Source organism: Acomys minous (assembly GCF_964271855.1).
Source record: "Acomys minous genome assembly, chromosome: 7".
Taxonomy (NCBI): domain Eukaryota; kingdom Metazoa; phylum Chordata; class Mammalia; order Rodentia; family Muridae; genus Acomys; species Acomys minous.
In genome coordinates this window covers 38,834,550-38,849,512 of record NC_140488.1, presented here as the reverse complement: position 1 = coordinate 38,849,512, position 14,963 = coordinate 38,834,550, and the positions used below count along the sequence as shown (strand labels likewise).

Sequence of the window (14,963 nt, the reverse complement as noted above, 5' to 3'; positions counted from 1 at the left end):
TTGCTTGCAAATGTTCCTTGTTTGATGGTCTGGTATAAGGCCTCTGGCTTTCTCTACCCTATCAATACTTGAACCTCACTGGGACTCCTCTTGCATCTGCTGTACTTACCCTGTGATGGTTTTCATTGTGCTTAAGTTCAGATGATTTAGACTGTCAAATTCACCAGTTACTGCTTTTACTGGGTATCCCAGCCAGTTTTTCAGAGTATATTTTACAGTTAAAAAATTTTCTTTATTTTTCTTTTACATTCTAACTGAAATTTTCATTTCTATGACTAATATGGTTATTTTTTCTGGGTGATTATTTAGCATATTTATGATAAAGAACCTCTCTGTCAATTGGAACACTCAAGGTTATGTGTTTATCTGTTTCTGTTGACCTTGTATATTCTTACATCTCTTTGTATCTCTAGTAAACCTATAAAAATGCTCATGAAAAAGCTTCAGATGGTCCATTTTGTTGTATCAACAGTGAGCTACAGGTTTGCTTTCAGTCTTAGGTTACATCTTTAAGCTGTAAGAAGAGGGCAAGCCAGATCTGCTGTTGCATGTATGTGAACCCATCGGGGGGCGGGGGTTCTAAGATAAGAAGATTGTGACTTCAAGGCCACATTGGGCTACCAAATGAGTTCTAGGCCAGCCTCCATAGCAAGATCTTATGTCAAAAGAAAAAGGAAGTCAAAAAGAAAGGAAAAGGATCTTTGCTGCTTAAAGTTTGTTCTTTTCTACCATTAGTGAAATATCCAAGTTATGTACTAAGTGCTTTTAGCTTTATATAATTCCGAATTCTGTTTTCCCTGCAACAGAAGATATTAATATCGCCCTAAGTATGCTACACCTCTTAAATGTTGTGGGCTTCATGCTTTCCTTAGAGCCCTGCTTGTAGGAGATTCAGGTGCTAAGCAAGAATTTAAGGGAACTTTGTGTGGCAACTCCAGGCCACCTCCTCACTGTGATTCCTTCTTTCTCTGGCTCTTCTGCCCCAATCCTGATTCTCTTGGCAGTCCTGCATCCTTTATTCTCACTCTGCAGTTCACTTTGTTTACACAGCAACTTTCTAGTTCTAGCCTGCAGCTTAGCGAAGTCCCTCAGGGAAGGGACATAGGAATTTAAAATTCAACTCCCATAAGTCCCGACTTTGAGTGGAATGCCTGGGTTCCTTATAATTTTCTCCTACATTTTGTTCAGTTTCAGGTACTTTCACATATTTTTGTTATTGTAGCTCAGCAATTTGTTCTGAGTTACTGGATGTTATTAAAAGTGTGTATTTTCTCTAAGTTCTTCAGCCACTAATATAAAATGTTGGGCTTTTATTTTTATTTTTAAATTGAAAATAGATCTTCATACAACATATTCTGATTATAGTTTCTCTTTATATAGATCCTCCAAAATCCTTTTTACTTCCCCACCCACTCAAATCCACACCCTTCTTTCTCTATTATAATACAAACAGGCATATAAATAACAATAAGATAATAATAAAGACAAACAAGAGAAGGACAAAACAAACAGGAAAAAACAGCAAAAGAAAAAGCACAAGAAACACACACACAGACACGGAGACACACACATTTGCACAGAAACCATGAAATATAAATAAAAGATCTCTGAAGAGGAATAAAACCTCCAAAATAACATGGAGTGTTTTGTGTTGCACTGCCAAGATCTTTTAATACTCTTTGTTAGGACCCTAAAGCTGATTTTGATACTAGCTACTATAACATGAAATTTGTTTTAAATTTTGATTGTGAAAAAATATTTTATTTCATATAACCAGTGAATAAAATTTGAAATGTCCTTGACTTAGCTACAAATTATGCAATACGGTGGAAAAATAAACTTGGATGTTGTAATTATATCACTAACCTGAACTGCAGTTATTTTCATATCACCATCAGCTGTGGCAGAAATAATGTCATATGACAGACAGATGCTCATTAGTTGTTTCTAAATTTCACTAACTTTGTTACTTACTGTGCTAACTAAAAAGCCAAGACAGCTAGCACAGGTTTGTAATCCCAGCCATTCACGAGGCTAAGGCAGGAATATCACAAATTCAAGGCTTGATTGGGTTACAGAGCAAATTCAAGGCTATCCTGAGCATTTTAGTGAGACCCTGTCTCAAAATGTAAAAAAGAGAAAGGGGAGATGGCTCACTGAAAAAGAGTTTACCTAACACATGCATGGCCCTAGGTTCATTTCCTTGAACCACAGAAAGAACAAGTGTTACCATTTCTATGATCTACCATTAAAATTTGACAAAAGAATATTAAAATAATTTGGCTCCTTACAAGTTTTCTATATGTCTTTTTCTTTTCTCATCTAGGAACACTTTCCTTAAAAAGAAGTACACAATAACAAGAAAAGGTTGCAAACCTTTACTTCAGACTTTCCAGATTCCTCTTTTGCCACCAATATTCTCCCTAAAAATCATGACCTTGTAATTTCTCCTTTTAAGAAAAATTATGTGGCTAACCTGCATCTCTCTCTAGAAATTCACACATGCAGTCAAGATAATTTTCATAGTGATCTGCCATGATCACCTTTAACTTAACTCAAAGTGAGCTCTGTAACAATTGTGTCCTTCCCCTAGGTGCTCGCAGTTGATCGTAATCCCACCTGCCCTGCAACACAGTGGTTCTCAATCTTCCTAATGCTGCACCCCTTTAATACAGTTTCTCATGCTGTGATAACACCCAAGCATAAATTCCACTGCCACTTCATAACTGCAATTTTGCTATACATTATCAGAAATACAGGGTTGTCAAGGGGGTTGTGACCAGTCCTCTAGTACCACTTTTCAAGAGTTGGAGTTGCCTTGCACTTGACATGGACCTTCCTAAACATCTCAACAACTCATCAATATCTTATTAAATTATTAAACACTCTTTAATTTTTACATATGAATTTGTATTATTACACATATATACAAGAAACTACCTATAGCAAGAAGAAACATGACACAATCAGGAATTATATAAATGTTACATTCTTAGTGTTTTGGCTATTTGTATTTGGCAACCCAGAAGAAAACATCTTTCCTATCTTGCTGTGTCTAAAATTCTGAACATAAATCAATCTCCATCATATCTTGTCATTATCAAGTAAAAACATATATATAGACCTAAAAACATCTTAAGCCCTAAACAACAAGGACATTTGTTCAACTATGTTCATAGCAGCTTTAGTTGTAATAGTGAGAACCTGGAAATAACCTAGATGTCTCTCAACCAAAGAATGGGTAAAAAAAAAAAAACTGTGGTACATCTACACAATGGAATACTATTCAGCTATTAAAAACAAGGAAACTTTGAAATTTGCAGGCAAATGGATGGAACTAGAAAAGATCATCCTGAGTGAGGTAACCCAGACCCAGAAAGTCACACATGGTATATACTCACTCATAAGTAGATATTAGCCACATAATACAGGATAACTACACTACAACACACAGACTGAAACGTCAACCAATGACTATGTATGATGTGGACCCAGAACCTCTGCTCAGATATAGTAGCATAGTCTCCTGTGGGTCTCACATGTGGAGAGTAGGGACTCTCTTCATCAATGTCCTTTAATCCCTTGTTTCCCAATTCATTTAGATTTCTCTCTATATAATCATCTTCCTTCTGTGTGTTTATTAGAGAAATGAGACCTTATGTTCCTCCTGGGACCTAAATATGTATCTTTTCTCAGGTTATCTTGTCATTTTCTCCAACCTCTGTGTACTTATTCTCCTGGATTATTATTTTTTGTAGCACATGAGTGTTCAACTATCTCAACTGATTTCTAAGAAATGTCTGGTTGCTGCGTAGGATCGAGAAACATCTATGCAAACAACTTTACAGATCCAGTTCACAGTTCAGTCAATTTTGCCATTTGTTTCTCATTTCTGTCACTTTCTAACTTTCTGTCTAGTCCCTGATAATTACTGTCACCTATTCATGCTTCAAACACCTTCCCATAGGGAAAAAAATCATGCTTTTGGGTCATTTTTGTTCTGATTGTATCTCCCTTTGTCTCCTTAGGGATCTTTGTCTACCATTTGTAACCATTCTTTTTCTGTGAGTTCTCTTACTCCACTACATTTACCTTCAGTGTCTAAGCTCCTTGTTATTTATAAATAGAACCTTTCCTCAAGCTACGTTGTTTTGTGGTAATATTGTTGCCGTCTAAGAGTGCTCCTGAAAGTTTCTTCTCCCCATAGGGTCAGCCATAACAGAACGGCCTTTACTCACTTCCCCAGAAATTTCTGTCCGAGTGTAGTTTCTATTCCCCAGGCATTCCTCTTTAAGCTCAGTTATCCTCATGCTTCTTACTTCGCTCTCTTCTTTTAGATCACATTTTTCTCAGAGATGCATAAGAAGTTCTTAGCACTATGTTATCAGTCACTGTACTATAAATACAAATACATATGCCCACCATATGCATATTCATATACATACACATCTATGCCTGTGTGCTTTCTTGGCTCAAAGCTAAAAATCTTTGAAGTTCAAAGTTGAGTATATGTTCCTTAAACGTCTCATGCTACTAATACCATAACTTAGTTATCAAACATGCAAAATACACCTCTCTCCAAATATTAGTAACAATTTTTTCAACTGAAAATTGAAGCATCCTTGTTTTTCTATGTGATTCTTTAATAAAAAGTCTTTCATCACATGCTGTTAACTATGATATTCAAAGGACTCACACAGAAGACAAAGGATTACTCACATCAGTGTGATCCTCTTATATGTCCTTGAAAAGATACTCTTTCTATATTACACAATGTTTTAAAATACATATATCCGATGCATCTCCAAAGATCAACAGCAATTTCTTTAGTATATACTTTCATTTTGTTGGTGAGGATGTCCCACAAAATTTGTTTGTCCTTTTCATGTCACCATTCACCAGTCATGTATTGCTCATATCTTGACAATATATTATTCTGTTATGAATGCTTTCTCATGAAACAATAATGGCCTTAGTTTGAAAGACAAAGGAGATGTTTCCAACTCTAAAACTATTTGTGACTATCGTGGAATACATTATTTTTCCTTTTCCATAGAATTGTTGTGTTTCCATATTATACTCATTTTTTAAATATCGCTACTGGTATCTACCATATTTTTTTAGACCAAATTTACTAAGTGTGACAACAGCTGTTTAGTCAACAATGGTTATAATATGCTATCACTTATAAGATATATCATAAATGAAAAAATGTTTTAAAAAATAAATGTCCACTTTTCTGGTGGTTTGACAAGAACTAATCTGTGTTGCTTGAATTCAAGGTTTTAAGAACTAATATAAATGCATTTATACATATATTATTCCAGATATACTTTTTTGCAATACAATAATTTCACTAAATGAGTTTTCTATGAGACTAGAATGAGATAATATGTGTAGATAGTTTGTAATGTAAAACAAGTATAAGAGTCAGTAATACTCAGGCTTGCATGTTGCATTAAAATAGTATCAATGAATGAGTATTTATGGAATTAGAATGAGACAATGCATGCAAATATAGTATAAGAGTAGGTAAACATTCAAAATTAACAATTTTTGGTGTGAGTCTTTAGTGAATGAAAGTAGTAGTGGCAGAAGTAATAGCTGATGTAGTTTCTGCCATTGTAGTAATAGATAATATTTCTAATAAAATACAGATAGCAATGCATAAATTTTTCAAAAACTTGAAATATGTATTCATGAATTCAATGTTTCTATATTATTAAGTTATATTTTTGCATGCTATTGAACATTCATTTTATCTTTAAATAACCTAATAATAAAGTTGCCATAATACATCATATTTCTAATAAAATATATATAGTAGTAATGAATATTTTCAAAAAATTTGAACTATATTACTGAATTCAATGTTTCTATAATGTTAAGTTATATATTATATGCTTATTGAAAATTCATTTTATCTTTTAATAACATTATAATTAATAACTATTTAAACCACTTTTCAAAGTTTGCAAATATTGATTAGGTGATGCATGCACAATATCTGACTATTAGTTGAAACAACACCTGAATTTATAGCATTACTCAATTTTAACTTGTTTTCTTTCATTGTTTCCAGTATCCTAAGATGACACAGAAATATGAAAGTTAACTTCAGAAAGATTATATTAGTTCCCTTAATAATTATGTGTATGTTTCATTGTCTGTATTGAATTAAATAATATATAAACTATATAAAATTTTTAAATAATTGGGTCATATAGTAACATATAGGAAACACTGAGAAAAAGTAGTTTTGTTATCGCATTTGTTATTGGTATAGGATACCAAAAGTTTTTCACCTCTACTCTTCTTACTTGATCAAATCAAAATTGTAAAAAAAAAAAAAATCAGAGCATATATTTGCTAAATTTAACTTTTCTGAAGTTAGCTTGATCAAATACTAAGTACCTTTTTGAATTCTCATGAAAATACTGCATTTAAAATGTGCTATTGGAAGTAGAGCTGTTATTTATACTTACTGGTGTAATAACACATGCATTACTATTGCTTGAATTGAAGATGATGAGACATTGCATATCTGATAGATTAATTCTCCAGGTCCCAAATGACTTGTCTACTAACACAAAACAGGCATTCTCAAACTCTTTGGTTTAAGGACCCTTCATAATTTGCAAAATGAAAAAGGACTCCCAAGACATTTGTATATGTGGATTATATGTTATTCATTAGTATAATGTTAATATTTATGAGATTAAAAGCTAAAAGTTTAAAAGACCTCAATGGATCATTTTCCTTTAAATAATAGCAAATTAAACCTGATTAATATTAACATGCTACATACTTTTATGACAATCACTACAATTTAAATTTTTTTAGAAATAAAAGCATCGTTTTGCAGATTTGAGTTGTTAATGTCTATTGATACAATAAGAGCTAAATTCCTAAATTTTATTGTGATATTTCAAAGACAAAAAAATAGAAGTGAAAAAAAACTTGTAGTCTGCCCATTCAGGGGGTGGAGATAGGAAAATCAGAAGTTCAAGGCCAGGCTGAGTTAAGGAGGAGTTCATGTCTATGAATCTCCCAATATGTAATAAAAATTTGAAAAGGAAACTACCCAGACAAAAGATTGCAAGAGTCTCAGTGGCTCCCAGGGTCCTTGAAGCACACTTTGAGAACTGCTGATACTACTTTTTAAGTTCTTAAAGTATCAAATAAAAGAGTCTATGCGTGACATGCTGTTATTAATGTGGTTTCTATGATTGTTGATATTATTAATAATAATGTTTGTATAGTGTCTTTAAAAGTTAATTTCTTCTTGTTTGTTGACTGCATTCACGGCTTCCAGAAACAGAATTTGTAACTGTACTGGTTTTGTAAAGGGTTTAAACTACTTGACAAAATTATAGCTGTTGTAGAGGGTGTTAGAAAACTTTTTTTCATCTCTATTATCCATAATACATATGGCTCAACATCTGACACAAAGAATAGATTAAATAAAAGACAGTTATCAGATTTACACTTTCCTCAATGTATGAGAATGCTAGGCATAAAATTGGCCTCATGGAGGCTGGTGATAAGATGATCCAAGTTCAGTTCCAGAAATGAGAAACTAACTCCTGAAAATTTCCCTTTTAATTGTATGCATTCTATGGCATGTTCACAAATGAACACACACACACACACACACACACACACACACACACACACACACGAGAGGGGGGGGGACTAACCTCAAAATCTCAAATGCATAATACATAATAGGGGTCCCCCTCCCCCATATTGTCCCTTGACAAGGCTTTCCTTAGATTCCTTGGGAAGGTGAGAAAATTTTTTAACAAAACTAAGCTCATAGTACTCCAGGGCTAAATTCTGAGACAAGTCAATGTACATTGATCTTACAGACAGTGTAAGATGCCTTCCTTAGGGACTTTAGGTATCTCTCAGAAGGCCTTAAAGATAGTGAGAGCATTTCCAACAGCAAGTTGAACCTTCATGTCTAGATACATCTATCTCTGTAGACATATCTCTAGAGGGACAACAAACTTCTCAGAGTCTCTAGCATTGGGATATGGGTCCCATAGTTCTGATCTGCAGAGCACCTTCTGCTACACTTGCTAAAGGGTCCTCGGGAGGTGTATTACTTTTCTTGCAGAAATTTCTCAAGAAATGGCCATCTTCCTTGGAACCTTAGCGAGATCTGAATGTTTCTATCCAAGTCCAATCTTTTGCTTCAAAAATCATAGTTTGAAATGTTTCCCCGAGTTTATACACCCTTCCCTATTTCCCTACTTGTGTGCCTAGTTCCTGAGCTGTAGATGAGTGTGGAACACTAGCTAATGAAATCTTGCTCCTTTGGTTGCTGTTTTTTATACTGTCACTTTTTTTCTCCAGAGACTCATCACAAACAGCAGAAATTTAATGTATGGGGGAAATACTTAATCATTTTCAAACCCCCCTTTCTCATCTTCCCAGAGATTAAATACCAATCAGTATTATCTACGTTTCCTCTTTAGTCATTCAGTCTAATGCAGCTGACAAGGAGTACTTAAGACAGCTAGCATGGTGTTGAGGTATTAAGTTCCTCAAAGTTCTTTATGTGGCCACTGAAGTTAGCCAATGTCTTTTAGGGTGCACATCTGCTTCCTCTCCCACTTAGCATTGTGGATATCCAGCAGCCCAGAGTGCCATTAGCCTAAGACAGAATCTCGCAGGCACAATCTGAGTTTGCCAAGGTTTTAACTTCTCAAGGACGAATAGAGAACAGATGAATATAAAATTTCCCTTGGTGATTTGTCCCTCTGTGTTGAGGGGAGAATATCTATGGGGTCTACCACAGTGAGTTCTGAAAGTTTCCAGAAGGTTTCAGTGTACGATCACTGTCTAACTCCTTCCTTTTTTGCTGATATTTCATGTGAGGAACCCAGTTTATTTTCCTAGCAGACTATTTGTCCATAGCCTTATGAATAAAAATTCTGTCTGTCTGTCTCCCTGTTCCTCCTTTCCCTGTGTCTCTCTTTCCCTCTCTCCCTCCCATCTACTCTTCCCCATTCCCTTTCTTCCTCCCATTCTTATCCTCAAACCATGGTAGTACCCCTAAGATACTTCTTCAGCCTTATCCTGATATTGACCTTGAAACCATGTTACTGATACCAAAACACATAAACGCACACACACACACACACACACACACACACACACACACACACACACACACGAACATGACCTTGCAAAAAGGAAACAATCCATACATTACTTTTTGCATAATGGTGAAAGAATGCAGACTATTGTATATTGTATATGTTGTACATATCATTGTTATTGCACTTGAGTAACAGTAGACTAAAAAAAAAAGAATGTATGATCTTAATGATATCGCTGAGGACAAATGTGAAGCTATCCCTTGGCTTAACAAATATTGAGCCAGGACAGTTCTAGGGGCAACAAATAGAACAAGATGGATTCAATCCTCCACTCTTAGATGTAGTCGTATTTCCAGTAGCTTGTCTCAAATATGGAGATTCTGTACTGTTACAGCAATTTACAGAAAGTCATCATTATCTACTGCACAGATACTTCCCAAGAGCCACTTGGTACGCTGTGAATAGCTTTCAACAAACATCAAGACTAAACGTCTGTTGGTAAAATGCTAATGAATAACCGAGTACCCTTTCTCAATCACTGCATGTGCTTTAACAACTTCCGGCCTTTTGTATTCCTTCAGGTGTTTCAGTTCCTATCCCTGTGATTGGACTGAGGGACGAAAGCAAAGTGTTCGTGAATAACACCACGTGCGTGCTCAATGACCCGAACTTCGTTCTCATCGGGTCCTTCGTGGCATTCTTCATCCCGTTGACGATTATGGTCATCACCTACTTCTTAACGATCTACGTCCTGCGCCGTCAAACACTAATGTTACTTCGAGGCCACACCGAGGAGGACCTGCCTGAAATCAGCCTGAACTTCCTGAAGTGCTGCTGCAAGAAGAATGCCGGTGATGAAGAGAACACAGAGAACCCCAATCCGGATCAGAAGCCGCGTCGAAAGAAGAAAGAAAAGCGTCCGAGAGGCACCATGCAAGCTATCAACAATGAAAAGAAAGCTTCCAAAGTCCTTGGCATTGTATTCTTTGTGTTTCTGGTCATGTGGTGCCCGTTCTTCATCACCAATATCCTGTCGGTTCTTTGTGAGAAGTCCTGTAACCACAAGCTGATGGAGAAGCTTCTCAATGTGTTTGTTTGGATTGGCTATGTGTGTTCAGGCATCAATCCACTGGTGTACACTCTCTTCAACAAAATTTACCGAAGGGCTTTCTCTAAATATTTGCGATGCGATTATAAGCCAGACAAAAAGCCTCCAGTTCGACAGATTCCTAGGGTTGCTGCCACTGCTTTGTCTGGGAGGGAGCTCAATGTTAACATTTATAGGCATACCAATGAACGCGTGGCTAAGAAGGCTAATGACCCGGAGCCTGGCATAGAGATGCAGGTGGAAAATTTAGAACTGCCAGTCAATCCCTCCAATGTGGTCAGCGAGAGGATTAGTAGTGTGTAAGCCAGAGCAGCACAGCCTTCCTACAGGAAAGCTCTTGTAGGAAAGTTCCCCCCACCCTGTGATTCTCCTATGGATCACAACTAATGTAAATACTGCTGTGTGACAAAACAGTGTTTTTATAAATAGCTTTGCAACCCTGTACTTTACAATCATGCGTTATTAGTGAGATTTGGGGTTCTATATTTACTGTTTGTGATAGACAGAGACTAAGTTATTTTGATTCCTTGATGAATAATAGTGTTTGTGGTTTTTTCTCTCCCTTCCTTCCTTATTCCCTCCCTTCCTTGGTCCTTCTTTCCTTGCTTCCTTCCTATCTCTGTTTCTTTTGTGAATGTGGAAATGTTGATGTTCATCTCAGGTGGCATTTGCGGGGGACCAGAATGATGCACATGACTGTGGTGATATTTCTAACCACACCTAAACTGGCAAATTCGGCGGCACTTTTTTCCAGGTTAACAGTAAATATGTACTTTAAATTCTCGCTCTGCTCGTCTATACACATCAACACAGTGAGACAGGTTCTTCCCATTGTGAAAACTATCCATCAGTGAGTCAGAGACAGAATTAAACTTTGTTGTTACACATCGGGGTAAAATTTGACATTGTCAGAATGTTGTGTCAGTTTTCTGCTGCAATGTCTGTCCCCAAACATAGTGGTATTTTTCACATAGCAGCTGGTTAACCAGGACTACAGAAGTGGAAGGATGCTTAAAGAGATATACACACCAAAAAGCTTTTCACTTCTTAAGGACAATGTTCAAATTCTGATTATTGCAACAAGCAAACTGGAATTAGTGTTTTCATTCTGGTCCTTAGTAAATACCTAATTCCACAACCAACCTGGGAAACAAAGTCCCAGAGTTACTCCCCAGTCCAGAATTCAACATCAATTGGATTTTGATCTCAGAATTCTGGAAACTCGTGTGCTACACACAACGTGAAATTTGCATTTTGAGCCTTATTAAAATATTTTCTTAATTATGGTACCTCTATCTATAGGACCCAAATTAGCAGTCCGTTTTTAAGTAAAACTCGTCTGAGAAGGGTGGAGAAGCATGACCTTGGAAGTTTTACTTGATTAAGGACTACTGAATTAGGCCCTTAGAATGTGAAAAAAAAAAAAGTAATTTAAACAGACGCTTTTATTGAACTCTGAGAAGAATAGAAATACAGAGTTTCCATTTGGATTTTAATCAAAATTTATCTCGTTTTCAGATCCTTCCAAATTCTCTAGTGCAGGAAAAGGCTGCAGCTAAATTGTGAACGTGGCAAGCTCTCCATTGTATTGCAATTATGTACCCGAATTTTAAATATCTTTGTTCAAATATAGTGCTGTGTTCCAATAAGTGTTGGCCATTGTTTCACTCATGGGCCTGCTGCTCTCTAAGAATTAAGTACCATTTTAATGAAAATGAAAACTATGAAAAGTTTTCAAACATTGCTCAAGTCAGATCATTAAGGCTATGCTGTGTGCAGAGTATCCACATGTTCCCAGTAACTGTGTTTCCATGTGTGTCCATTTCGCACAACTGTGGATAAATTTCTGAAGAATTCATGATGCTATTTCTTATGCCCGACAGTTACTTGCACACCATGGAGTAGGCCTCTTAGGATCTTGAAATTGGTAAAGGCAAGATTTGAGTTTTCAAACCCCTCAGAGTGTGTTCTCAATACACAGCATAGAAAAAATTCAACAGTCTGCTGCAGGGGCAGTGGAAGAATGGCTGTATTTGAGGAAACTCAAACAGTCTCTCTTTGATTTACAACACTGCCAAATGTCAGTCAACTGCTTTAGCATGCCCCAACATGACAGGAAAGTGAAGACTACTTGCCTGTTAGGTCAGTTGAACTGCATGTTAAAACAATTACCCGAAATTGAACGAGATGACCTACTTCTCGTTGAAACGAAAGTGTCTGAAGAAACACAGCATGCATTGAGCATGACTTCTGCACATACAGATGGTGCTGTGCATGTACGCCATGTATGTTGCATGAATCCACTGATCCGTATCAATGTAAGTCAGAGGAGCTGATATAGGAAGTGCTGGTGAAAACTCCTTCAGCAGTCCATAAGAGATATTCAGATCTGAACTATTGTAGTAGAGAAAATTGGAAACATCTGATTTCTTTCATAACTATCAGGGCAAGCTCATAGCACATGTTTTACAAAGAAATAAACTATAAACCATGGAGTTCCAAAAGCACTAGCAATAAGTTGAATGGTAATAGCTTACAGCACATTTGTTAATAATTCTTATATCATCAAGTAGTAGTACTTAATAGTACCCAACACAGCAATTATCTTCAACTTGTGTGCTATTCGTAAGTTCTGTGCAGTTTGGTAAAAATATATAAATATATATTCATTTGGAAATAAATCTTACAGTTCGATGTTAAATCTACAAACTTTTATAAATGTTTTAAAACAGTCGATGTGACAAATGTAACCGTGGTGAATTTACTGTCAAATCATTTTGATGTACTACTGTATATCTATACTGTTTAAGACACGTGCAACAGACTGCCTTATATTATTTCCTGTAATTTTCCTCCTTTGTCAAATGGTACTTTTGTGAATGGTTGCAAAGTGTTGTCTTATTCCTCATTCCTGTATGTTACCTTCTCCTGAGTTTTGTGAGACTTCCTCTTAATTTATTAAATTTATTAAATGATGCTTAGTGTGTCATGTGTCTTTTTTTTCCTCGTGCACCATTTCAGAATAAAAATCTATCCCATCAATTGTAAACTCAGGGTGGGTAAGGAGGAGGGAAATATCTAGAAGGCCTTGGGGGAGGAAAAGAACATCATGAACATATATTTAAATTTAAGTTTTGTTTTAAATTCTAAAAAATAGAAGTAAATAAAAGATCCATTCTTTTAAGCTTATAAAAGGCAAACACAGTCAGAAAAATATCACTGTCTCTGAATAACTTCATCTGTGTTCTAAAAGAAATGAGAAGAACAGCTAAGAGGGGTGGTTAGTTAACAAACAAAAAACAGCATTAACCATAACAACACGTTTCTTATAAAAGTATTTACATTGTGGAATTATGCCATCTTCCTTCCCTGAGCATGCTAGTGGGTGGAAAGGGGGCTCAACTTCTATACTTGATAGTTATCATTACTATCATTGTCTCACTACACTAAATATTCCCCAAGGACAGACAGGACCATATATATATAAAGGTTTTCTCTGTGTAACAAGCCCGGCTGCTGTACTGGAACTTACTCTGTATACCAGGTTGGCCTCCAACTTGGAGATGCGCCTGTTTCTGCCTGGATTAAAGGCATGCACTACCACAATGGATCATCATCTATCTTATTAATAGTTTTATCTCCAACATGTAGAAGCTCTGTACTTTCAACAGATCCAAACAGACAGTAACAACTCAGTTGCTACCTTATCTTTCCCAGTGGCTAAATAAGTTGTAGTAACTCCCCATTCTTCAGTTATGCATTGTGTCTCTTCAACTCAGATGGAATAGGAAGACATCTCTGAAATTATCAGCGCCCACAGTGCAACTCTATTTTGTACCTGGAGCCAAAACTGACAAAATGCATCAGCCTGTTCTTTCAACACAAATAGTTTGTAGATGATGAGAGAACTAAAATGATGCAGTTATAGGAGAAGAAAGCATCAGTAATTGATTTCTTTGTAAACATGAATAAGTTGTTTCACAGAAATTCAACAGCCACCTGAATCAGCAGGGACACTGCTATGCATAATCAGAATAATTAGTTAATTCAAGGTCTTGCTGAGATGACCAGGTTGTCCTAGGACATACTATAGCCCAAACTGACCTTAAACTCACAATCTCCCTTCTCATTCTGCTGAGTGCTATGATTACAGGTGTGCACCACCATGCCAGGCCCCAGAAATGCCTTGCACTGCTAAAGCTAGGAGCTGTGTGTGCCTATAACAGAAAACAATAAAGGCTAGATGTGTGTGTGTGTGTGTGTGTGTGCGTGTGTGTGTGTGTGTGTTCTAACTTGTTTTGAGGCAAAGTATCTCTTGTTTCTATCTCTGCACTGTCTATTTCAGGCTTGTTGCTTGACAAACTTAACAATATTCTGGATGACTTTCCTCCATCAATTTCCTGTCTCTCATTGAGGTTACAGATGAGTGCCATCACTTCTGGCAAGAGGCTTTTCCATCACATAGTTTTACCCAGTGAACCATCTATCTGGTCCAAGCCTTCATTTGTTTTTCATATCCCAGTAATGGAGTCACTACTACTACTGGAGCAAAAGGCAAAGTAACCCAATTCATAGCCCCAAATGATGTCACTTACCATGAAATAGCAGTAGGTTTCTTGTACCCACAGCTTCTGGGTTCCCACTTAAGCTAGTGCAATTTCTACAGCAGAGACCCACTCATTTCTCCTTGCATATTTCCCCTACACTTATGTTAAAACATTACCTAGAAAGCTGAACATGCTGGA

General features: G+C 36.4%; 1 protein-coding gene across 2 annotated transcripts in view; it reads left to right on the top strand.

Annotated features, from left to right (window-relative positions):
• The window catches only part of HTR2C (5-hydroxytryptamine receptor 2C), a 225,252-nt gene extending 212,058 nt beyond the window's left edge, over positions 1-13,194 (top strand). Inside the window, exon 6 of one of the 2 annotated variants that reach the window (XM_084789846.1) lies at positions 9,692-13,194. In XM_084789846.1, the coding sequence (XP_084645972.1) occupies positions 9,692-10,521 (830 nt within the window). In that variant the 3' untranslated portion in view covers positions 10,522-13,194. The remainder of the gene's footprint in view (positions 1-9,691) is intronic. The other variant, XM_084789847.1, reaches the window with a different exon arrangement.
• Positions 13,195-14,963: the final 1,769 nt, after the last annotated feature.